The sequence below is a fragment of the Aulostomus chinensis genome, chromosome 9 (genome assembly GCF_037954235.1).
Source record: "Aulostomus chinensis isolate RoL2024-O1b breed Wild chromosome 9, RoL_Achi_v1.0, whole genome shotgun sequence".
NCBI classification, from domain to species: Eukaryota; Metazoa; Chordata; class Actinopteri; order Syngnathiformes; family Aulostomidae; genus Aulostomus; species Aulostomus chinensis.
Window position 1 is genome coordinate 18,186,459 of NC_141328.1, and position 27,451 is coordinate 18,213,909.

The 27,451-nt window shown below is 42.7% G+C and overlaps 1 protein-coding gene across 6 annotated transcripts in view; it reads right to left on the minus strand.

The window, feature by feature from the left end:
• tns2a (tensin 2a) overlaps positions 1-24,419 on the minus strand; it is a 57,784-nt gene extending 33,365 nt beyond the window's left edge. For 3 of the 6 annotated variants that reach the window (XM_086214063.1, XM_086214065.1, XM_086214062.1), the window contains exons 1-3: positions 23,756-24,416; positions 7,777-7,882; positions 6,886-6,923 (exon numbers count right to left, since the gene is read on the minus strand). In XM_086214063.1, coding sequence (XP_086070189.1) covers positions 6,886-6,923; positions 7,777-7,882; positions 23,756-23,884 — 273 coding nt within the window. In that variant the 5' untranslated portion in view covers positions 23,885-24,416. Of the gene's footprint in view, positions 1-6,885; positions 6,924-7,776; positions 7,883-13,503; positions 13,627-17,783; positions 17,928-23,755 lie in introns of those variants that run through there. The other 3 variants (XM_086214061.1, XM_086214066.1, XM_086214064.1) reach the window with 3 other exon arrangements.
• Positions 24,420-27,451: the final 3,032 nt, after the last annotated feature.

Here is a 27,451-nt window from a genome sequence, read left to right on the forward strand (position 1 = left end):
GGAAAAGGCAAACAAGAATGCACACATGTTGCTGCATGTGGAAGGCTAAAGCACATGGAGACAGCAGCGTTCCCATCTCATCCAGCGTCATCCTCCTCCCAAACTTAACTAAGGGCTGAGAGTTCTGAGCCGGTACAAAAATAGATGTGGGTAAATAAACAAAACAGGGAGACATGAGCAGGGATGAGATTGAGAGAGATCAACAATGGAAGAAAAACAAAAACTCTTGTGAATGTTCTTACAGATCTTCAACTCTTGCCTCCCTCCGTGCCCTCTGTGGTTCCCGCAAATGCATCTCTGTCATTCATCCTGCTGATAAGTAGACATGGACGCCCACAATTCCCCAAATGCTACGTCCACTCCTCTTTCTATATCTGCAGCACCCTCCAGCCTAAACACTTTTTACCAGATATACAAGAATGCGTTCACAATCATCCGACAGGCTTTTGTGTGATGTCACGAGCCTCTTCAGGGCTCCGTCTCCCATAAAAGGCTTCAGTTTATTCTATTTTTGTTCTTGTTTGTCGTCTCATTTAAACCTGAGGGGGCACAAAAACAAGAAGAGACAGAGACAACAATACCCCAGTCACAAGCAAACATCTGGTAGACCCCTAGAGAGACATTTGCGTTTTACTAAACGTCAACTGATCCCAGTGTTACTTCCCAGGAATTCTACACATTCCATCTGACTCCAGGTTTGATTTTTTCAATAGTTTGGGTGGATTTGTAATGCCTGGATTCACACTCAACCACAACCATCTCTAGACTTTAAGTATGTAATGTATTATTTGTATTAACCCTGCAGGGGTCCTAGACTGACTGCTCCACAGTCTGTGTGAGGCTGCTCTCCTCTGCTTTTGCCCAATCACACACAGCGTCCCCCTGCTGTTTCTGTCCCGCACTTCAAGGCATCCTGTTTTCAAAGCAATACTCCACACAAAAAAATATTTTTTTTGCCTTTCAAGTACTCACAAATGCATGTCTACAGCACCCAAAAGACACTGTTCCCCTCCTGCATCACTTCTTTGTGCCTCAAGAACGCAAAAACAGCTGGCTGCGTACATTCAGCTTGAAGCTAATGGTGACTGATGCCAAACAACAGTAAAACTGCCCAAAAACTGCTGTCCGAACTCTCATGTGCATCCTCTGGTATAATCTAGGTCTTTACCCAGTTATCCATTCAGTAATTCGCTGACACTTTCATTTCAGCTAAAAACAAACTATAAAACCGCTTTCGTGCCACAGTGAACAAGTGTGAGCAAGGTGACTGCTACAAATTTTCAAGTCTACAAAAAAGAAACTTTGATTTATGTCTTGAAATATTCCTAAAACTGAAATTTCGCTGATATTCATGAACACTGAATAATAGAGAGGAAAGGATGCTCAAGTTGACCTTTTAGATATTATTTCGTCATTGATTTGTACAACAATAATTAATCACACGTCAATTCTAGGTGTAGGGCCAGACAACTATTTTGTTTAGTCACAGTGACCTTTGACCCTCAAAATCGAATTTTCATCCTTGAGTCCCAGTGGATGTTTGTGCTGGGACACTGTGCTATATGTATGTGCACAACCAGAAAACATAAAGCCGCCAGCCTTTAACTATCACCGCACTGGTATGAATTTGACAAATGGAAACTTCTAGAATTTCTTCCATTGTTAAATAAGAGTCGGATTTGATAGGGTCCTTCTTGGACCAAAAACTTCAGACTCTTTCTTTGAGAAAACTCTGGCTAAGATTCTTGCTGCAACTGCGTATTAAAAGGACCTATGACTTCTGTCTTTGTACACAATTCAGATTTGTATCATCTCCCCCACCCACAGTCACGCAATGTAAATCTGTGTGTCATGTCTGACTGTAATTGAAAAACATCATTATATTCATTATCGAAGGCTATCATTACAATCTATGACTCACGTGGGTGTCCATGTTCAAGATCTTTACCAACACCAATATCCAAACGCTCCTTTCCTGTTATATTCAAGAGCCACACCAAAACCACTGTCCAACTAGTCCAGCTTATGCCCCTTCACACACACACACACACACACACACACACACACACACACACACACACACACACACACACACACACACACACACACACAGTAAGAACTCCAAACATGCCAGCCTATCTCTGCAATTACCAGAGCTGTCTGTGATATGAGAGCGCTGTCTCTGCTGGCTAATCAGCAGCAGAGATGGACAGACACAGTCCCTCTAAAAAGTTAAAGCGATACAGTTGGTTACTGTATGACTCACGCCGGCTGGTACAGGAACATTTGAGAAAGGGGGGCGGCAGGCATGAAAACAACCAGATTCCTCACTAGTAATCCCACCCCCAAACACCAATTCTGTCATGCTTACAGTAAGAAAGGAAGTCAGAGAATCCATTAGAATCCTTTTTATAGCATTTGCTTACATAGAAGTGGAGATTTATTTTGAAGTCACTTCCTACAGCGATATAATGACATTACTACAACAAGCAGGGGGAGGTTAGGCCACTGTGGGACAAGTAATCTGTAGGAGGAGGAGGATGTTGGGTTAGCTATGATGTCGAGCTTTAGGAGTTTGGAGTAACAGGAATACAGGTTCCATCATTCCTGCCTCATAGGTCACTGCATGTCGAGTGTCAAATTCAGCACAGGCGCAAACAGCGTCTGATCATCCCATGGGTGCTGGCTAACCATTAGCATATGATTACATTGTCTTCTCAAATTCCATCAACTTATGATTTTATTATAATCGGGAAACAATCTTTTTTTAAAGTTATAACAAATTTTTTTCCTGTTTACAGTGTTTCAGTTCTAATTCACTCATGGAATTTTTCCCTTGTCTCAATGTCGAGAGGATTTTTGAATGGGTTTTAAGTTTGGAGAAGGTGAGTGGTTCACGATAACTTAACATATCTTTAAAATCCATATTCTAAATGTTTGTGTGTCCTTCTTAACGGTACTACAAACATTGTGCTGAAAGCAGAAGAAGGGCAAAGCTAGTCGTGGTGACACTGATGTTATTTATCGCTCCACTCAAGAGAGAACTGCGTTTAAAACAGTATGGGAACATATCGCTTCTCTTTCTAAAGGAATGTATTTCCCTCAGCAAATATAAAGAAGAATTTGGGAAGAGAAGTCCAACCAAAACATCAGAAAAAGGTTATGTTGCTCTTCCTCTCACCCCTGAATCCTCCCCCACTTCCTCCTTATCTAGCTAGAACTGCTTGATTGTACATCCTCCTCTTGTAAAGAACCTACTTTGACATGTGTAGAGATTGATAGATGGGGGGGGGGGGGGACGGGACAGGGGCAGTAGTTACTGTGCTACAGTTCCATACCAGGAAGATAAAGCATCTGTATGATGGTTTTTCACTCAATCATCAACGCTATAAATACTCATAATTGTGCATTTGACTAGTATTATGTTAGCTGAAGATGCTTAATTGCATCTGTGTATGTGTGTGTGTGTGTGTGTGTGTGTAAAACATTTTAAAAGGCTATAAAACTGTCATGGCAACTGGAAACTTAAAAGAAACAGACACGATGAAAAGCAACTGTCAAAAGTAAGTACTGAATTTACGTTGTTTTTTCTTATTAGTTTATTTGAGAAACTTATCAGAGAAGTAGTTTGCAGCACTTTATTTTATAAACTTAATTTGTATCGTGCTTGCTTGAAAGACTTCAGAAATGTTCTTTATATCTTAAAAGTTTGACAATAAATGATAAACTAAGAATTTTACATCATGAACTTTTATCCCTTCCTGTGCCGGAAATTTACCAAACAATAATATAACTATTAATATGGTATCACAGTAGCAGTCGCAGTGACCTCTGACCTCCAAAGGTCAGTTCATCCTTCAGTCCCTGTGGACGTTTGGGGGAAAAATTTGGAGACATTCCTTCGAGGCATTCCAGGAATTTTGCCAAAACAGCATCAACAACACACTTGACATGCCAGCAACCTTGCTCATCAACCACTAAAATCTCTTGACTTCATCCTTCAGTCCCAGTGGATGTTTTTGAAATTGGACAAAATGATGTCAAGGCGTTGCAGAGTCACGAAAAATGGGATGTGCAGATGGACAACCTAAAAGCACAACTCCTCTAGCCTACAGATTCCAACTGAGGTACGTAACCAACCGTGATTTTGTTACACCCACACGTAGTAGGATAAACTTTCAGTCAATCATTCCATCCCTCACCACTCAGTCAAGCTGTCACTCTCCCCCTAGCACTGCTTCTCTGACAAGCAACCGTACAGTCCGTAAGCGAACATGTGATTTCCTGAGTCACATAGTTATTCCCTGTGGGGTTGCATTTTCCAGTTGGGATCAAGATAAGGAGCAACTGTTCGCTGAGAGAGAGGAACACGCATAAATAAAATTGTTTACAGCCTTCAGCTTTCTGTGTGAGAGTTTGTGTGTTTTTAATAGAACGGAGATGAGCCAGCTGGAGGCTGTTGACCTTCTGGGTGAAGAGTTGGGAACAGAGTGACAGAGGTTGACTGAAAAAAGAAAACCACCAAAGAAACATGAAGTGTTCAGTCTGTCAGACTGTTACCAGCCTCTCTGGGAAATACGTTTTGAAAATAAAACAGGATTTTTTTTTCCTTTCCCTTCTCATAGAACTGGAGCAGACACGCTGACAGGACATTGTGGTAATGAGATGATTTGTCACCAAGCTTACGGTTAGGGTTGTAACTGAAACAAGATGGCTGGCAGATGACGCGTCCAGATGTGTTTAACATGAACAGGATGAGAGGTAGAGGTGGCTGATTCAAACACAAGGCTAATAGCTAACAAATGTATATGAAGTACAAGTAAAGGTGACACCTTGAACTTGGAACAACAGCTGGTTTTGCACAATCCAGGCTACGGCTGATCAGCCACGACAGTTGATGGTCTGTTTAGATTTATCGGCATTAAAGTAATACGCTGTACATATATCATACAAGAAGAGCTTCCATCCTGGCTCAGAACTCCCACTACGTACAAGGTCAGACGACAGCTGAGATGGACCCAGCAGGCAGAAACCCCACGCCCTGCCTTATCCGACCTCTCCCTTCCTGAGCAGCAGCGATTGATATCGCTGTGTAACCACTATGCACGAGACGGATACTGTAAGACTATCAAACAACATCCTGCTCCTTTCTGTCACCAGCGATGAAGTCAAGTCGAGGGTTTTCCCACAGATTTAACTTGAAGCCTCAGCTGAGAAATCACATTTGATTCTTGTTTCCTGGTCATTTATCACATCTGTTCCATCTTTGGCTACTGAAAGTCTCGGGTGATATGTTGCATCGTATCGAAGAGAAGAAGCCTTTATTCTTATTGTACATAGATACAAAGAAATCTCTCCTATGAATTCAAAATTGTCCTCCACAGAGAAGGGATCAGCACTCGAGGGCCAATTCCAGATCTTTCTGTCAGTGTGTTGAGATCAGGAGCATTGATGGGAGTAACAACCTACCCGGAACCCAAACTCAGGACCTTCTTGCAGAGCTACAGTGTCAGCGATGCAAGAATGCCGTTATTATCAACTCACCTTTGATCAAATCACAGACTTGCTGATGACTGGTACAACAGCCTTTCCCTCTCATGCGATATCGCTTCAATATTTATCTCGCTTCATATCAAAAATGAAAGCACAGTCCATCCGCAGAATCTTTTGTGACTGTTGTGGTCAAAAATGCTTGGTTTAAATTAGCCGCAATACTGTATGTTCAAGGGGCAGAGTGCAATCTCTTCCAGCTGTAAGGTTGTGTGAATCTCATGTAGTTAATGAGACAGGTTTGCTGTCCTGTTTCTAAATGAATGCGCATGCAAAGATGATGATGTGTCACGTAGCTTTGTCTTAGGATGCAACACTGACATCTCCAGCCCCTGTATATTCCACAGAGTTTGGCTGATTTCGCATTAATTTATGCAATCGCAGAATCTTAACATATGACAATAATGTGTCCAGAAGTGAAAGTGATCAGCCTGGTAAAAGATTAGAGGTTTGTACTGCATTTGCTGATTCAAAGCCCCCCTTTCATGTCTGAGCTCATCCTCATGGCTCGAGGACAGAGGGATGCTGGAGGCATCGCTCTCGTCTTTGCCACATGCCTTTGGCCTTCTCTCCTCCGCCCGCCGCCTGCCAAGGCTGCCTGCCTCAGCCCCTACCTCCCCTCTCTACCACTGCGACCACGGCTGGCATTCTCCCCCTCTGCATCTCTCTGTCTATTCATGATACCATCCGTCCATGAATGACCCTTTCACAGAGGCAGCAGCAGGGTGGGGTTGAGAGCCAGGCTCGCCGTTCTCTCTGAGGAATGCAACAGAGCTGCCTTCACATTAGCAGACGTCTCGAGACGTGTGCCCCCGTGGTGCCACTGTCACACCTCGCTGTGTGAATCATCAAACACATCACCGCTCATTACATCCTGGGGTCCTGTGACGAGTGGGTCAGCATTTCTGCTTAACCCTGAATTAGAGAGGTAGAGGTGGTGACTGTATGTTCGCAGTAATCCATTCCACATTGTTTGATGGCCTGTTGAAAGTTATATCCTATACATTCATCATATTTCTTTTACCCAAAACGTAAAAAAGACTGTGCCAGAACACATGCTTCAATTGTTTTCTTTCTGTTAGCTTTTATACTGTATTTCTCACATTCATTGAGATGTTCATCGTGAGATAAAACTAAAATTGTGTGCTTCTCACATGTACTGCTCCTTCATTTTACACTTTGGCGCATTATACAGTTTGTGTTTCTATCTTCCATATTTCAGGTGTTCTGTATTTTACATACAAAGCAGTTCGGTTTGTAGGAAATCAAAAGATCTTTTCTTTTCAGTCTACTGGCTCTTTAGTTTAACCTTGTCAGGTTGAGGTTGATTCTTACCTTGGTCTCGCACTTCCTGTGAGTGGCTGTCTTGCACACTAAGAGAGAAGGGAAGGAGGGAGGTAAGATCTTTGTCTTTTTTTTCTCACAGAATCTTGACATTGTCTCTGTTTTCATGATTGTGTCTATGACGTATTTTCATTCAATGTGGGGGGAAAAAAAGTGCACCCTTTTGTTCCCCGTTTTCTTTTAAAATGAAAAAAACATACTTTAATTGAGGCAGCAGAGCAACATCGTGTGTTGCCTTTTCCTCCGCATCGAAATACAGTAAATTGATTTGTGTATGCATGATAAAACAGAAAACAGAGCTCATGGAGAACAGCTGATCATGTCTGAAAAACACTGGCGATGTAAATGTCAGGAGAACACAGCGTCCTGCTTAGATCGCTTCAGAAAATTCCTCCTCACCAACTGATCATTGTGTGTTTTATTGTGTTATCAATTTATTCCTCAGGACTACAGGTGGTGCTTAATCTAGTGCACACACCTCCTTATTTGTTGACAACCATTAATGTCATTCAAATCATAAAAGTAATGTCCCATTTTCCTCTGAAAAACTAAACTGACATGGTAACGCAGGTGACAAAAAGCAACAACTTGGCCCTGCTGACATTTTGGGGTATATTCAGGGTTAGCAAATAAGTGGGACGCCCTTTTTCACTTCAACTGGTGTAGGCGTATAACACAGGCTAAGGAAGCACCAATTCAATTTTAAGGCAGATCCATTTAAAACAGAACTGAGTTTGGCTGAGGTCATCTTGGCGGAGGTATGTGCTCTCCAGTTTTCAATAATCTTAGAAAGTTTATGAGTTTGTGCTACTTTCTGGTATCAATTTGAAGCAAAACTCCCCCAAAAAAACAGCTGTGGTGACACATTTGCTCCCCGAGTACCTCTGCAGAAGGAGCCGATGTTGTCGATGTTCTGACGACACACGATGCACTGCCTCTTCTTCTTGAAGGTCTTTTCTTTGAAGATGTGTGGCTCTCCCTTCCCTGCCTGATCTCACACACACACACACACACACACGCGCACGCGCATGCACGCACACACACACAGGAAAAGCAGTCATGTTAACCGATGTCTCTTTTGTTAACCGTCTACGCTTTGATGTGACACGATAAACAAGCTGCACAAAGAAACACAATGAAGTTTGAGAGTTGGTTTAAAAACTCTCAGCTGTAACCTGTACGAATAACAGACCAGGGTGGACCAGTGTGTGAATGAGTATGTATGCATGCGTGCGTGTGTGTATGTGTATGTGCATGAACAGAAATGGCTACATTCATCCCTACTCCTTTTACCTCTTTAATTAACTTCTGTTCTGGTTGTGTAATGGTCTTCCAGTAATAATCCTCATGGTTCCCGCCCATACCACATAATAATCCTTAGTGTGAGTGTGTGTGTGTGTGTGAGTGAGAGAGAGAGAGAGAGAGAGAGAGAGAGAGAGAGAGAGAGAGAGAGAGATCAGGAGTTCAGTGAAGACAATAAAGAACAAAAGTCTGATTCTATCTCCCCACTTTTTCTCTCTCTCATGTCCATATGTGACACAGTGTGTGTTAGCGTGTGTGTTAGTGTGTATGTAAGTGTGTGTCGGTTTATGTGGTGGCCATTCCCGCCCAGTGCCTCTTTGTTTCCCAACATGGGATTAGACCCGCCAATGACTGGGACTGACGTGACTCAGCGCAGGCTTTGAACATGAGAATGCTAACGACCACGGGCTAAGTGAGGGGATTGCTAAGCATGTTTTCATGCATGGATACATAGAAGGAGAAGAAGGGAAGAATGAGGGGGGGGGGGCAGACTGAGTATGTTATGCCCTTCTGAGAGGCAGCACACCAACTATTCTGGAAACTGAGGAAGGTATCCAGAAATGAAAGTGAAGGTTCTACAGAGAGTGTTTGTGTGTTCTCTTACTTAGCATCATACCATGTCGTAACAGCGACATGCCAAAATGACCCTGCTGCTAAATCTACTTTGTTTTGTCTCCATAGCTTAGGATAATCAAACCGATACAGTCACACAAACAGGGTTTTTTTGTTTCCTCTGTGTGAGCTTTTCCTCCTTGGTAACAAAGAAACGGAGCTGTTTGCACACTTTTTCCATGATCCTGCTGCTCAGACTCTGTTCTCGGGACTGGACGGTGTTTGGACAGCTGCCTGCCTGGCACCTTCTGCCAGCCGTGTTCAGTGGCTCCAGTACAAGTGTAGTGAGACCGCAGCACCCTGAATGATGAAGCTGAACCGAGTGGGTGGCTCGGAGCACGGTGTCTGTTACATAACGTGACGTGTTCGGGGACATTGACGTCCCAGTATAAAAGTGAGCAGTCATTACTTTTGGAAATTGTTTCTTTTCATGAGACTTTCATTTAGTACGAGTTACTCTACTGTACACAACCTCTCTGCAGTTATAAACCAAAATCCCTAAAAGACTTTAACTGGTATTCATGGTAACACTTTACAATAATGGAAGATTACTAACAGTTAATTACTGCATAGTTACATAAATATGAGTGTTGAATAAGCGTTACTTAAGCATAATGAACCATAAATTAATGCCCTTTGTGACCCTTATTGTAGAGTGCAGAACATGTATCCCCCAAAAACCGTTAGTAAATGATTAATAGCCAGTTAACAGTTGACTAAGCCCGAACTAACAGTTAATTAAGCATTACTAAAAGTAAGTAAGCATCAACTAACCATTATCATTGTACCTTTTTTGTATAATGTGACCTTTTTCATGTTATCTGGCTGCATCCTTCCCTACTGTGAGTCTGCTCTTTCCTGAACCTCTAACATCAGTTTTTGACCAGTTGCGCTGCTCGATAGCTGACGCATTTAAACATCAGCAGCCGATATTTGCAGAACACAGATGTATCATATTAGGTCATTCGTTGACTGAAAGTTTATCATGCCGACAGTAAAATTAGTCACCAGAAATGTTTTCTCTACTTTTGTCTGCCTTGCAAATTGATAACAGTACATCTGTAGTTTTTATTTTATATTATATTTCTTTAAAAAGAATATTGGCCAAAACACTGTTAAAATGCCTCTCAAGTATAAGTACCGGGTCGGCTTGGTCGTGGTCGACCCCATTTATTCTTTCTTATGCTTGAACATTTTGACCCAGTGACCAAGCATGACCAACTTCTTCATGTGCTTATATATGTGGATACAAGTCTCTCGTTTGAACATACATGGGTATGCACACGGGGCCCACGGCAAGTTTAAAAAAGCAAGCAAGTTACTGTGAGCTAAACCCCAGCGGTGATGTGGGCTGGGAGATAAACACACTGAGATGAGGTTGGCAGCATTCTTCCTGTTTCAGACACAATTAAAACCACTATATATCCCGACCACAGGCAATCGTGGTCAGACTGCAGCACACAACACAGCTCCCGAGCGCTGGAAGGTTTCACATGGATCAACACTAATAGAAGCTGCTGAGGAGACTGGATAGTAAATCTTAACTGATGGAAGTGACCACACAAGTTCATGCAAACGACAACGCAAGGCACGCTGGGGCGAGCTGCTCCAGTGGTGCAGGGCTGACGGCGTCTCACAAAGGTGAAGCTATGTTTACAGGTTCTCACTTTTATTGCACGCTCAAAAATAGAGGTTCATTTTGTTGCTGTCAAAGCAATTTTGGCTTCTTGTATCACCAAATCTACCTCAGGGGAGGATTCTTCAAAAGTTTCTCCTTCAGCACAGAACTGTTTTTGTCTTGAACCTCCATTTCTGAGTGTGTACTTGACTATTGGGTAATGCTCACACAGATAATTGCTAACATCATGGCAGAGCTTTTCCTGCTAAAACAGCCATTGGAACCACTTATGACTCAAATTATCCAAGCAACGTGACCACCCGCTAATATTTCCTTACGTTGTGATCGATTAAACCGCCGTACACAGAGAATGTGACACTCTCTTAACGACGGCATCAAAGGTAATCGAACGCTATCAAAAGTACTTAGATGGGACAAACATCTACGAGTAAAGTCTATGATTAAAAGCTCCGCAACAGCCACCCAGCATAGGGTAAAAAGAGAGAAAGAGCAGTTTTTGTAGTTTTCTTGCACGAAGATCTATATTTTTCAACTTTTAGAATGACTCAAGACCAAGGAAGGCAACCTTATGCACCAAATGACGACGTTACAGCACTTCAGTGAGAATTAAAAAAAAACAAAATTCAGCTCCAGATACACTTTCACACGCTTAACAGATAATGAAAACACTGGGAGTATACACTGACTGGTTGGCTTAGCAAACATGTTATGCAGACAGAATAACTGTGGTTCACCTATTTTATGACTCTGCCAAATTAGGGATCACCAAATACACACATTTGTGGATGCAAATTAAGCCAACTTAATTCTACAACCTCTCAATTTAACACTCGCGAGAACAGGAGTTTGCCGAAAAAACACAAAGTCGGAGATGAGAGCGCAACTGTGGAAAAAAAAAAATCAAGAAAAAAAGAGCATTTGGGAGAAGTGGTGAAGGAGAAGACCGACTCAAATGCCTTGTAGAAATGTTACATGCTAGTGATGAAAGCTGGGCTAGGTAGGCTAACGCCGGGAGCAGCAGATAACAGTGGCAGCGATAGTAATGACACAAGGGTGCACAACAAACTCTGCTTCACAGGCTTCGGGTCACATCAGGGACCTTTCCTCACACACTTGCCGAATCGAGTCTGTACCATTAATACATTGACCGACTTCCCCCAACTGGCGTAGGCTGCTACAGACCAGGAGACACTCGATTGTGAATCCTCTATGAAATACTGTTTGAATATCATGGGGGTCTATCTCCAGTTTTAGAGAATTCAAAGCCCCGGTGAGCTGTTTTGTTACGGTCTAGTGAGATGCACAACTGGCCCATGAAAACAACAACAACAAAAAAAACTGGATTTATCGCACCAATTTCTGTGAGGAGCTTCCAGAGTGACGACACGAACCTCTCATCTGTACCTTAGCTGTGTAGGGCTACACAAACTCTGCCAGATAAATTCCCCTCATGATGAAAATAGGACATTTTGCTGCATAGAGAATTATAGGTGGACACAACTTGAAGTCTTTGGTTCTGTCAGCTTTCCATAAAGTCTGACAGATGTTTCAACAGAGAAAAGTGTGACTGTAACTTTCACATCCGGCTGACGACGCTGGTGAAATATCTGACCTTGATAACTTGCAGCTTTTCAAGCAATGAATGTTTTGTTTCGCATCCAAACACATCCAACAGTACACGGCTGAGAGATACTGCAAAATAATATGATCATGACATACCTTTCCATACTGATCAAAATTGATATTGATAAGGGATCCACCATATTGGGTTGTTTTTAAATGAGATATTTGGCCGATTAGGCCTATATTTCCAGATCTTAAAATATATCTTTCAAAAGAAGTTTATATATTTAAATTTGGTTCATTATGAAAAATACAGATAAACTGAATTTGTTCATCAATATAATAGCATTGTGCTTCAAGGAAAATATACAAGCGAGAACAGTCACTCACCTTGACTGTGATACAACATCTAAAACCAGGGGGGGAAAAGAAACTCTACGCGATATAAAAATATCCATCCATCCATTTTCTACTGCTTATCCTGTTAAGGGTCATTGGGGGCTGGAGCCTATCCCAACTGCTACAGGTGAGGGGCGGGGTTCACCCTGGACAGGTCACCAGTCCATCACAGGGCCAACACATAGAGACAGACAACCATTCACACTCACAGTCACACCTACGGTCAATTTAGAGTATCAATCAGCCTCGTCCCCTCTTGATGACTTTGGACTGTGGGAGGAAGCTGGAGTACCAGAGAGAACCCACACAGGAACAGGGAGAACATGGAGACTCACACAGAAAGATCCTGTGTTGGAGCCGGGACTTGAACCCGGAACCTTCTTGCTGTGAGGCAACAGTGCTGACCACTGCACCACCGTGCCACCCTTAAAAATATCCAATATCTATATCTGGTAACGAAGTAAAATCTGGTCAACTGGACGAGTCAAATTTACGTCCAGTTGACCAGATTTTACTTCGCCTCGATCTGCGATGACCTGGATGAATGAGAACCTACACATATATCTGGTAACATATCACAATATCAATATATTGTCCAGGATTACTGCAGAGTATTGTCAATCATCCTAATATTGGAATGATTTCAGTCGTGGATCCATCAAAAGACTCAATCTGGGAGTCCAGCATAGGAAACCACAGCGCAGGAGGTTTCCTACTTTGAGGAGGATTACAACAGAGGAAACAGAAACCAGCTGGTAGAGTCTAAGTGGAGGAGCGCTAAAAACAACCTGTGGCTCAGGGCCCCGTCCCCAGGATAGTAATTACTGTCACCGCTGTAACGGGTAAAAAAACAAAAAAAACAACATCTTCCTTATGGAGAGACTGCTTAGCTCACAGCCACTACCTGAGAGGAAAACAACATTTAAAGACCAAAAGAAGAATCAGTTTCTTCACTAGCTGTAGATGAGAATTGACAAGCGACGGACAAACCCGCACCAGCATACTCTGCAAGCATGAACCTGTCAAAATGTCCACATAGGTGGCCCTGCATGTAAACAGCTACCTGACAGCACAAACCTCACACATACACTCACGTGCGGCAGACGTGTATCCCTGCATACCCTCAGTGGAAACACACCTCCTTCCTCTTCCTGTCCCCGTGTCCCTCTGAGTGCCAGGACAGACCCCGCCAACATCTGCTACACACAAGAAGCCCCTTTTCCTAATATTTTTAGCCTTTTGGCAAAAGAAGGGACCCGAGGTTTGCGGAGTCAAAGAGATGCTTTCTGAGTAGAAATCCCTCCCTTTCCTCGCTGTACCTCTGCCAGCCTTCACGGAACAGTAGCTGGATTGAGCGAGGGAGGGGTCTCCCGACTCATACACAAGAGACGCTCACACATGCAAGAGGTTCACGCATGCTAATGCAAAAACAAATACACTAAAAAACAGGGAGCCATTGGTGAGCAGACTCCCTGGAAACTCTCTTACTCCTTCCCACTTGTTGCTTTCTAAAAATAGAGCTGATATTTGGACAATGATGGGCATTGTGTGGGAGTGGTAGGTTAATGCCTACAGCACTGGACACCATGACCTCACATTCAGCTGCAGATGGTCAGTGAGGACTCCATCACTCTTTATACCATGAGAAGAAGTCTGTCCTTGTCACTTCTAAGAGGGATTTGTCTTCAGATCTTTAGATTCGAAGGCCGAGCGCCCCACTTAGCCATGTGTCATCTCAGCACCGGCAGCTGTGCAGTGGCAGGTGCAGCTGAACAAGTACGCATGTTTTTTTTTGTTGTTTTTTTCTTATCTATTTGTTGTCCTTTGCCCCCAATTTTTCTCTCCAGTTGGACACTGCCAGCTCACCCTGCCAGGCTGTCCTGATCGTTGCTCCTCTGCTGATGTGTGTGTGTGTGTGTGTGTGGGGGGGGGGGGGGGGCACATGGACTACCACGTGCTTCCTACATCATGAGTCAATGGCCTCATCTTTTCACCTGAAGGTGAGGAGGATCAAGCTAACCCCAAGTACTTCATTTGTACCATCACGATTGGCTCTCACAAGACAAACTTCAACATGCATTCCGTCAAAACAAATATTTTCACATTTTTTTCTCCTTCTTTCATAAACACACTTGACTCGTTCACTGAGTCTGCAATCAACACTTTTTTGAAATTCAATTTAAACAGGTAATGCTTTCCCTTATCAAACAACTTGGACAGTTTTGATGATCAAGCACCTTTGGGACTCCTATCAATGCATATTTTTATAAAAGGTCCATCAATAAGGCCAGGACCCTTTTTTGTGTTCGCGCTACTAAAAGAATGCAGCCCGAACGTGGTCGCAGTGATCCGATCTCAGGATGAACAGCGTTTGTTCACACCCCTGGTGAAGGCTGCCCACCTGTGATCGGTTCATTCTGGATGGATCTCAATAGCAGGTCTGAAGAGGGTCCAGGTTTGTCGGGTCTGATAACATCTGGTGTGCAAGTGGTGAGAGTGTGGATCTGGTTTTCTACTGCAAATTCTATTACCCTTGAAGAAATTTACAAACTTGACCCTCAGTTACGATAGAAGTACTCAGGGGGTGTGTGAGGGGAGAGGCCATCAGGACGTGGGCTTGTTGTGTATTTAAATCTCATAGCTCCCACTGAGAAGATCAAACAAGCACCGCTATCTAGAATCCTCCATCATTTGCTGCCATCAAGGCCACTTAGCATGTGTGTGTGTGTGTGTGTGTGTGTGTGTGTGCGTGAATGTGTATCCAGAGGGTGGGACAGGCAGTGGAGGGAACAGAGACTGCCTGTTCCTGAGGTGAGGTCAGTGCACCACTATGATACACTTCCGTTCTCTTGGACTCCTGCTGCCAAACATACACACACACACACACACACACAGACACACACACACACACACACACACACACACACAAAATGACTGGTCCGGCACCCACACCCCTGCTGCAGCAGTTGTTCATATTTACTGGTAAAAATGCACCATCTGTTTCGCCTCAGAATAATGTCATGATGTTATCCTGGGTGAGCGGATGACATCACTCACCAATAACAGCAACAAAACAGGCAAATCTGATCAGATTCAAACTCCCGACTCGCAGAAAGTCCCTCACCCAGGTGAGAGAGCCACACAGCTACTGCAACTTGATGGAGACGACCAGGTGCCCCACCTCTCAGTTCCACCCCATAAATACAACTACACATAAGCAGCACAGCATTGGGATTGTGGAGCAGGTTACTGAACACCTCCAAGAGGGGCAGGAAGCACCTCAGCTTATCTACAGATGTATGAAATATGTCTCACCCAGGACAAATTTACTCCTTACAACACTTTTATCAGTAAAAAGGGAAGCTTGGAGATGTCAGACAATGTTATCTTGCCGCTAATCCATAGTTGTTTTCCTCATGTTGCAAAGCAGGATGGGAAATCTGACAAGGCATCATGATATGAAGCCAAAACTAATTGAAGTACGCGACAATCATTCATCATACGGTCAGTACAGTTACACGATGTTAGAAAAAATGATTGTGCTGGTCCGATAAAAACTGGACTTAAAGAATACACGTAAACACATTAGCCGGACGGATATTGTACTTTTCAAAGCTGGACAAACACACCGATGGAGATTAATAAACTCCGGCATGTATACACTTCAAATATCATCCATCAGCCCGGCATATCTGCGCAATATTTTGTGATGAAACGGCACGTCGTGACCGATGTCTCACCATACACGTCATACCGTGAGGTCCGTGCCAAAACTACGGAAGGATGTTGAGGAGCGTATCATTACGGAGGGAGACCCTACGGTGTGAACGACAGACAGACAAAGGGACTAAGTTTGTCTGTTTGTCTCTCATAGTTGTTGAACCGCTGGTTACTAACTCGTTTGGCAGGTGACGCCAAAACAGAACATATAAGTTCTGATGCAACCAACCATGAGGGGGCATACCGCCACCTTCCATCCCCTCAATAAACTGCTTCCTCCGTGTAAACTGGGACAACAGCAGTCGTCTGATTAAAAGGCAAAAGCAACTCTAACCAAAGACAAACAGTGAGTGTTATTTGTTGGACTGCGCGTGCATTAGGATTTCATTCATAGCATCCTTCTAGTCAACTTTCACACACCGGGCAACTTTGCACTTTCTTGTGCAATAAAGACTGGACATCAAAGGTCACGAAGGTCGCCGGGGACAACTTGAAGCTTACACGATGAAAGAAAATCCAGACTCACCAATGAGGTTGTTGTGTTTCTTTTTTTCCATCTTTCACTTCACACTGAATCAAACATTTGGTCCAAAGAATATTGGCTTCACGGTAAGAAAAGCCCCAAAAGTTTGATGTGACATTCCAGGCGACCCTCATTCACAAGGACAACAGCCCGTGTTCACGCCATGTAAATACCCGACACAACAGGTAAAAAAGGGACTGTGCCATAAATATATTTTGTAAGAGCCAAAATATGCAAACTACAATACCCCTCACAGTACACGTTCCTGATTTCATCGCGCTGTATTTCAATAGGATAAGCATTGTATTGCTTTAAATAATTTAGTAAAACTTTGAAAAAAATAGAGCTGGACATTTGAAATTTCTCATAATATACAAATGGAGTCAGTATTCATTCAAAATATCCGTATTCACAAAGTTGCATATTATTACAGAATGTGTTAAATACGGCTGCTCTAACATACATGGGTTGCGATATAACTTTATCACAAAATACTGGGATACCATAGATGGTACTGTGAAAAAAAATGCTATTTTTTTTATTTTTTTTGGCACAGCCCCTAATCCCATGATACATGTCTATAACATACATTCACTACAAATCAGTGAAATATATAGTTTTCCTTCAGTGCAGTTCAACTTTGCTCTACTCAACTCTTCCTGACATGAAGAGTGAATGACGCAGTAACCCTGGAGATGGAGATGGGGGGGGGGGGGGCGCTTAATGCATCATATGACTCTACAGAACATTTGATGTCAATTTAATGAAGTGCGACGTATCACGTTACCTCTCAGATAAAAGGAACGAAGTGGCTGCAGGGTAGGTTTTTCCCCCTCAAACTGAAACCACAAGGAAGGAGACATGCGGGGCAGGTAGGGAAGAGAACAGTGCCGTAGGGAACCTGCAGTCAGACAGGTGCTGCTGACGAAGTTGCAAACAGTCTGAGGTGGACAACGTGACGTCATTTGTGGCGTCACTTTAATAAGACCCCAATTCTAAATTGAAGTGCGCGATTTCACTGCAAGAAGACCCCACTATCATAAACCCATTTTTTAGTGTTCCTTTGCGACCAGAGTCACGTGAGACAGACTCCCGGAGTCTCTCTGGACCACCGAAGTGTACCGGTCTTACCTTGTTCATTTTCCCGCTACTCATGTCCCGGTTCAGGGGCTATCCGTCATTCTGAGTAGAGTAGACCCACCAGGAACACGGCCCGCGCCCGTCTGCTCCGGGACTTGACTTGTTTTCTTTACTCAGGTCCACCCTCTGAGGTGGGCGGAGCTACAAGCATGCGTGGAGTAATATTACTAGAATGTCACTCTCTGATTGGTGGGTTTTTAAGGGGGCGCGTGAGACGACAAAATCCAGATTGGTTGAATGAAACGCTGTAGTCCCGTGGAGTGATGGAGGTGATCGATCACCAATACGCCTCGCACTCACACGGACTACTCTCTCAACATTGTGTTGCTGCCTTCCAAAATGTCATTCTTTTTATCACATATCTACTACACATTTGGTCTCTTGAAAACCGATGTCGGACTTTAGATGTGACATATGAGGGAACATTCTTCAAACGTGTTCCTAAGTGCATAGCTAATTTTCCCTTGTCTACAATTTTCAGTGTATATCTGACAAATGTTTTGCTTTTCTGAAAAAAAAATCTCATAAACTTTCGAGAAGTTCTTGGGATATAAGGGTGCCTTTAAAAAAAAAAAGGACAACGAATCAGATTTTGAGTCTCATATCATTTGATTTTGAGTCTCATATCATTTAAAACAAAGATTTAACATCTACACAAGTTGCTGCAGTGAAAAATCTATGAATTGCAAATATTTTAATTGATCCAACATGTTTTAATAGCAGGACATGTGTCAGTGGTTGACATATTACACATTTTTAGGACAATTGTAATCTAATAACCACTGCATAGCAATGCTCGAGCAGTAAAAATACCCAGAGCCCCGACGATGACCTTGTGTTTCACTCTGAACTGAATTGCGGGTGGAACTGGCTGAGACTTTTAAACAAAGAAACACAAATAAGTGTGAAGCCAAAGCTGAAACATGTAAATAACATGTATAATAACAATAGCACAAACATACAAACAAGTAACGTACAGGCTCCTCCCTCTTCTGCTCTTCTCCTTCTTCACTTATTTCTATGTCTGTTAAATGAGTACATATGAGTAACAACAATTCATTTTAATTTAACCTGCCTTGGACACACTGGAGCAGCCACTGCCGTACACCTCCAGCTGCCGCATTCAGACTGTAAACTGGGTTAGCAGCAACATCTAGTGGTAAAATGTGCGAACTGCAGTTAAGACTCCCGGCAAAGGTTCATATGATACAGGAGACTGACAGGAAAAACCGCTCAGAAAATAATTTAAAATATATATGAAAGGTTATTTTTAATATAACTTGGTTGCTTTACTCTAATTAAAAAGAAATCCTTTCATGAAGCGTCATTTGCCGGTGTTTATGATTGTAATTGTGTAAACTCCTACAAGGCACGCTTCTTTCACTTATACGCTGTTACCCCAGCAACCACTGAATCCCATTATTTCAGTGTGGTGCCTCATTCTCTTAATCTCTTCCATATGTATTTGATTGATTTGCAGGTATGAAGGCTGCGTGGTTGAGCGCCCCCCAATCAGAGCAGAACGTGACCACCAGTCATGACGTATGCGCCAGTGCAGTTCATTTCTTTTACTCATAACTCAGGAATTTCCGGCGTCAGATAAAAGTAAATGAAGGAATCGAAATGTGTGTGTGTGTGTGTGTGTGTGTGTGTGTGTGTGCGTGTGTGTCTGTGTGTACGCGCGCGTGTGTGGGAGGGGGGTTAATTGTGGAGTATTTGTGAAGTTTCCTTTGGAAGGGAAAAGAGGAAAGATGGATTGAAAAAGGTGCGCGCGCGTGTGTGTGTGTGTGTGTGTGTGTGGGGGGGGGGGTAATGGGAGGGGCAGAGTAAGAAAATACAAGGACCAGGAGAGAGCGACAGGAAGCTGGTGTTGGGGATTGGAATGAATTTGAGTGGTGAAGTGGGGGAGGGGTGTTGGCGTGAAAGATGGAGTTGAGGAAAGAGGGGTGTTGCCAGACCAAAAATACCACCAAAAAAAAAAAAAAAAAAGTGCAAGGTGCTCGCTGCTAGTAAATACTCCATAATTGCAGGTGTTTGTGTCTAGCCTGTTAAGATCAGGGAATTTAGACACTTGGAGGGACTTCTTTGAGGTAAGAGGTGGACAGAGTGGGGGCCAGGCCAAGAGGAAATGAGAGGAGGAGGCTAGAGAAAGGGGCTGCGTAGCTTGAGGATGGATTGTGCAAGAGGGGACTGAGCCAATGCTTGATAAGGTGCAGCTGTTGGAGGGCCGAAAGAGCGAAAAAAGCGGTGGGAAGAAAGGCAGAGACGGAGTGATGCTGAAGTCAAACGTAGCACGTGTTTGTTGTGCTGATGAGTTCAATAGTCAGACAATAGTTGCTGCTTCTGCTGCTGCTGCAAAGTTTTCTATTGATGTTTCGAAACTTGGACAAGCCCCACATTCTTGTGTGTAAGAAAAGAAAATATGCGGTGCGTAGTCCTGCAGCGAGGTGGGTTTTTTTTTTCAGGGCAGCGCTGAGGTTTGTCGTGGAGGTTTTGGAGAAAGAAGGAAGTGGTTTGTGTCTTTCCCTTCTCCTACTCGGTCATCTTTCACGTGCGTGCCCACTACGCACAACAAGCATTCTTCAAATCCCACTACGATCATTGTTTTCAAACCACAGGAATCTAGACTACGAGAACCACCCCCTTATGTTTGGACTATACGTTGAAGTTCACCTTTTGCTAACATGGAGGAATGAGAGAATCACATAAGCTTTGTTGTGCTAATGTGGGTGTTGTTGGGTCTATATTTACCAGTAGCTGCTTCAGTGTTCCTTCCTGTGTTGGGTGTGTGTTTGTAGTAAAATGCCTGTGGTTCAGGGCCACAGCATCGGTCAGGGTTAACCCTGTTTCTCTCGGGGAAATTACAAGGACAAATACAATGAAAAAAAACACTGTCAAAATGCAACGTTTTTAATGTCCTTCTACAAGAGGAAACGACTGTGGGGTTTATTTTATTGTAGAAATCCTCAATGGCAGCGAACAAGGTGTTGAAAGAGTTTCCTTTCTGTTACACAAAGCAGCTGTGTTTTACTGTTTTGTCTAAATGTGAAGCATGCAAAGGAACTCACAATGAAAATGTTGAACCTGCAGAAATAGCGATGAAGTCAACTTTAGCTGTAGTGGTCAAATATTGGAATTACAACATGAATGTCATTTGTCATATGAGTGCAAAAGAAGCTAATTTAAAACAGTGTATACACACAAGTTTAGAAGAACTGCGAGATTTAATCATTTTATTCCCATTAGGTTTAGCCAAGGGTCAAAACAGCTTGTGCAGTGCATATCTCTACTGCGCTAGCTCTGTGGTTAGCACAATGCTAACTACACCTGAAACCTTTTTGACTTCTCGCTCCACCTAGAAACTAGAACACCTAGAAAATTTTATATGTGTGAATCTGGAGCTCCGATATGGTTACCACCTCTCTTTAATAATCCATTCGTTGAGGAGGAAATCTTTTCCATTTTCGCTGCTTTAGCATGTTAGCATGCTAATTCCAGTCAAACAAGACTGAGGCTGACTTGGTGGCTCGAGCAGAAAAGTTAGTGGATCGTCAAAATATTTGCAGTTCATTTACAGGTAAATGTTAATTTTGCTATTTTATTACAATACTAAGGACGGGCATGAGTTATGTTTTCCCACCTTAAGTAATTAATTACTCGAGGAGGGAGAGCAAATTTCAACTATTCTTTAAACATTGTAGCAGTGGACGGAGTCGTGAATATCAGAAGCATATCGTCAATAAAAACTATCAGTTACCTTTTGATTAAAACAGTTCATCCACAACTTCTAAAATTGCAAAACATAATCAGCAACACATGATTTTACTAGCAATAAAAAAACAAAAGTGAAGAGAAATGCATAAAAACACTGATTACACAAAACTGAATCCAGATGCATTTAAATCGCAACCTACAAATCGTCAGAATGAATAAAATGTTTCATAAGGTTTGTGATATTACGGTGCGGTTTTCAAATTAGCCGTGCTAGTATATAATTGCAAAACAACAAAAACAAAATAACACTACTGCGCACATGTTGCAGAAACTGCTTTATTTTGGTAAAATGTGTTTTTGTTATTGCTATTGAATGAATTGAGGTCAATATTGTTCTTACGAAAACAATAAAAATAGGAAACAAGCATTTTTACGATGATGTGTCACTGCTACGTGCTTCGATTGTATGTTTATATCAGTAAATTCTGTCCATTTTTCCAAGATACCAAATGATACCTTTTGTTTATAATATTGCAGTATTGTAAACAATAACCGAAACGAGCAAACATAATAGGGTCTTCGCCTGAAGTACCTTCAGGCTCAGGCCCTAATAAGATTTTTCCACCAAGTCATGCAGCACTGATGCGAACAAGCAATTTTCTTCTGTCATTTATAAAAGATTTTAAGTGCAATAAACAAAGATATCACTAAATTATGTAATCAAAGTGAGAAGTTGCATGTGGAACATCATGTTCCCTTTGCCAAGCGTTTCCAGTAAGTCTTTGACATGAGTCTGACCTGGTATGCACATCTCCTCCTCTAGTGGGATCTAAATTGCTTCCCACACCCATGCAGTGGGGTCAGTCACTGCCAGATGACGTCGTCCGGAGGGCTCCACATTCCCACGCTGCTCAGCATGTGATATGAAGCCACTGGGACTGTGTGGTTCAACCAAGCATGCACATACAAACATGGAAACCAAGTACCAGAAGGAAGACTTAGAAAAGTCCATGCAGACAAATGTGTTGAATAATAGTGACAGTGGCCTGCCTCATTCTGCACAATGCTGCCACAACACTTCTATTGTGTCCGAACGGATGATGCTATCATTATCCGCATCATCCTTCGACAAGGCCAAACAAACACAAACACACACACATTTGCACGGGGATGGGTCATTGACATAATGCATTCTGTAGACTCTTACACTAACCTTACCCAGAACTACTAAATGCCTAACCCAACCCTCACACCTACATTTAAGCTTGTGGGGTCCAAAATTATGTCCCACAAATTTAAATGAAACAAATGCAAATGCAACAAGTTTACATCAAATAACACCAACCATATTTTTTAAACTAAAAAAATTGATGTTCGGGATGACCTCTGGCCTTAAATATGTCATCAAATTTAACTCATCATAGGTCCATTTAATGTCCCTGAACTGTCCACGCTCAGCGTAAACACTTTAATTATTCTCGACTGCTTTATTCATTCATTAAAGTCCATCCATTCCCTTTATTTGAATCCATCAGAATAAAAACGTCCCCCCTCACACACACTTCATAGGAGGTCATTTCTAACTTCAGAACTGACTAAACAATTTAAATGTGTATTCTTTTTCAGATGGATCTGACCTTTGACCTCTCTGTACAACAGGGCTGCAGTGTAGTGAGTTTCCCTCCATCAAACAAAGAAAAAAATAAAAACAGATTGATTTTGTTTTCCACGTCAATGGGATTTTAACAGCTAACGGCGATGAATGCTAATCACAACATTAGCACAACTTCAAAACAGAGCTAGTCATTGTAGATGGGCTCACATGGTGGAGTTGAACATATAAACATATCAAGTTTTACCCCCCCCCCCCCCCATCCCCCAATCCTGGACCCCCCAAAACACTACACATTAAAGCATGCACACATCTGAATCTGCATTCCATTAAAGCACAGCCTCTGGACATCTTTTGTCTGCTGTGGCAGTGAACAGATTCTTTCTCTGCTAACATTTCTGAACAAATTTGACAGTTTTCACATTTTGCAAACTGATATTGAACACATCTTTTATTATATCTGTCAAATTTTGCATCCTAAAATTTGTTTATATTTTCTTAATAGCTCCAGTACACCTCAACAAGACTAACACGTGGAAATATAATAATAACTCTGAATACAGAATATTTTGCATGCACACAGGTGCGCGCGCGCGCACACACACACACACACACACACACACGCATGCAGACTGACCTTCATCAGCCTCATCCTGCCACTGTCACTCCTGTCCAGACTCCTTCCCTTCACAGATGCGTTTCTGACCACCACCACTGGATGCACCTCTTCCTCCCCGCAAAAGTCTGAGCTCAGGACGCAACCCATATAGGTGGATGGGTCTTGGCCTCAGGAGGGACTGTTTCCTCCTCCTCTCTGTCTCTCACTCTCCTTGCTCTCTGTCCTCGTCCCCTTGTCCTCTAAACAGGCACCAGCACAGGGTTCCTGGGCAGATGTTTTTGTCAGCTGGAAAGGAGGAGATGGAGGCCCTTCCCCTTTTCCTGGCTGTTGTTCAAGCTGGCTAGCCTTGCTACAGGGACAGAGGGGAGGATACACTCTCTCACAGCTCCCCCTCCTTCTGTATACACACTTTAAAAACACCTCTCGCTCCAACTCAATCCTGCTGTCTCATGTGGACTCCTCATTTTAATACCTTCCCAACCCCCTCTCACTACTCCTCTTTGTTTCAAAGACCCTCAACTAACTTACACACACACACACACACACACACACACACACACACACACACACACACACACACACACACACACACACACACACACGTTCCCTACTTGACTTATTCCTTCTCAGGCTTCCAATCCTCTAAATCCCTCCAGTATTCCTGTCCTCATCTTCTTTTAAGTGCTCCCATCCCAAGACCACGTCCTTCGCCCGCTCCTCCTGCGTCTACCCCTACTGCTAGGTTGCCTCACTCTTACATATACAATTACCTCTCTGTTCTCACCCCCACCCACCTCTCCTCCTCAGCTCCCCTCGGTTTCCTGCTCCCAGATACAGCCAGCCTCTCCTCAGCTCCGGCAACACATGGTTGGTATTGTCTAGAAAACAACTGCAGCAGTGACGGCAGCTGTCAGGATGCCCATCAAGTCAGTGATTCAAGCTGAATCGAGCCTTCTCTTGTTTACAATGCAAAAGGGTGTAAACAAGGTGCCTTTCAACATGTATTCTATACACGTCATGCAACAAAGGATGCAAGAAGCTGGCAGATGCATCCTTGTCATGATTTGGATGTCTGTGTAGTTAAGTGTTCCCTTGCGTTTTTATTGCCACAGAATGCAAAAGCGATTAGCAAAGCTCATGTTTCTTTTTCTTTTTTTTTTGCAGTTGTTTATTTCGACTCCCTTTAGTGTTTTGGCTGCTACGCAAGAGCTCAACAGGCTTGAAAGAGAGAGACTGTACCCCTTAAAAGGCAAATTCTCGATGCACCTCCAATAGCGACCCCCTCCCTCTTTGTTGTTTTAGGCGTTTTGCCTCAGACAAGCCATCCAGGTGTCCTTCCTTCTTTCCCTCCGCTTTTGCCTTCATTTATCCTGCATCCATCCACTTCTTCAACCCTCTAATCCTTTACCCTCCCTTCTCTTTTTTCCTTCTCTCAATTCCTCTCCCCCTCTATATGGCTCTCAGGCAAGTCTCAGACATGAGCTCAGGCTCCAAACAGCGTTTACAACGAGCCCCCCTCCCGATTTTACATGCCATGAAATTAACTCCTTCTAATCAACTCAAGTCTAGTTTGACTTCTGGAAAATACGGAGAAAGACAGAAGGAAGTTTGGCCAAAGAATGATCCAGACCAGTACTATCTTAAATTCAGGCTGTTTGGCAAAGATCTGTAGTCTGGGTCAAGGAAGATTAATGACAGACTACTGGAAGATGGGGAGGCTTGAGGAGGGATGAGAGGAGGGAAAGAATAACAGGGGAGAGAAGGCAAGACAAGATAAATCCAAATATGGAGACCCAGACACAAAGAGAAGGAATTGTAATCTGAAGATGTAGAAGAAACAAAGGAGTACAGAAATAGAACCAGCAGTGATGAGGTCAGGAATGACGCTGCTCTAATTGTCCAGAGGCCTCGTTTCTCATCATGGCTTTTTCTGACTGAGGATATGTTTTTACGTAAGGTTGATGACTTCAAGTAGCGGTTGTAAACATAGTTAAATTAGACTTTTGCATCTTGGCAAGTCCTTGCCCCTTTACTGTTTTCATGCGCCGGTCTTGAACACTGCTGTAACTTCACTGTGTGTTTAATGTGCAATAACATGTGAAGCCACAGACCGAGGATGTTCATTCTGAGAGTGTGTTCCCTGGTTAAAGCTCCCGTCTTATCAAGGACGAGACTTCTAGAACAACAAAAAGTTAACTTGAAACATCGCTGGCCGTCCATGGGGAAACCGGACGTAAATATACGAAGGAAAACTGTGGTTATTCTCTTATGTTTATTCATTTTGATCAACAATCTACCACTCCAACTAACAAGTTTATGTTCGCCCAAAACAATTTAAAAAACAATTTTAAAAACAAGAAATACTACATTTAACGTGTGCACACTGACCTTGACGTTTGACCATTGAAATATTTGCAGTTTGTCCTTAAGTCCAGTGGACATTTGTGGAAAATTTGGAATAAATCCTTCAAGGTGGATTGTTGTTCATCCAAGAGTCCCAGTGGACATTTGAGATTGATTAATTGATTTATTTGAAGAAATTCCTGATATTAACAAACAATGGCTTGTATGGATGGTGACACAGTAGTGCCATGGCACTGTCGGCTCACAGCAAGAAGGTTACGGGTTCGAGCCCCGGCTCCATCACGGATCTTTCTGTGTGAGTCTCCATGTTCTCCCTGTTCCTGTGTGGGTTCTCTCTGGTACTCCAGCTTCCTCCCACAGTCCAAAGACATCAAGAGGGGACGAGGCTGATTGATCCTTAACAGGATAAGCAGTAGAAAATGGATGGATGGGCTTGTATGGACAGACCCCCTATCCACGGATGGGTGTCATGGTTTGTGAGAGAGGATGGACCCAAATACAGAAATGAGAAGGGAGATGAGGAACTGAAGTTGATTTTGAACGTTTAGTCAGAACAACAAAAACAAACAAAACACACTGAAATTCTAAATTCTAAAGAAACAAAAGAAACAAGTGATCACAGAAAAAAAAGGATGGAAAAAAAGCAGGAAGTAACACAAGAGGACACCGGAGGGAAGCACATTTCAAAATAAAACAGGAGTTAATGGAGAAGGAGAAACCACACACCGAGCGAGAAAAAACAAGGAGCAACACAAAAACCAAATTAACTGAAAAAAAAGAAAATAGCAGATAATAACACAGAAATGGATGGAGCTGGAATGTTATTAGGCTTGTTTTTACATATTTTTAGCTGTTTTTCAAAATTTATACCATAACAATATTTTTAAATCAAGATCAAGACAAATAACTAGGCTAATTGATACTCTAAAAACAAACAAACAAACAAATAGGGTCCATAACCATTTGATAAAGTTCTCAGTCGTACCAGCAGAAATACAAATAAATAGATAGAGTAAATGGTTTCAGATTGAAACGTTGTAGTGTGGTTAAACCCTTCCACGTCAGTGCTTTTTTAAGCTTCTGGATCAAGTTCAGAAAGATCTATCTTCATCTTTGATATTGACGTCAGATTTGACACAGAGCACACTCTCAATACAAAAGCCGGAAACAGACTGTCTCCGTTCAAATGACTTTTCGCTTACTCATCATGGAAAAGTTGGAAGGAAACTGAAGTAAAAGTACAGCCAGGTGGAAATCTGTCATATCCTAATAATGGTTATGATGGTGCTGATAGAGAGCCCTGTCCAGGTCTGTGTTCTCCTGTCTCTGCTGCATGAATCAGCACGCTAG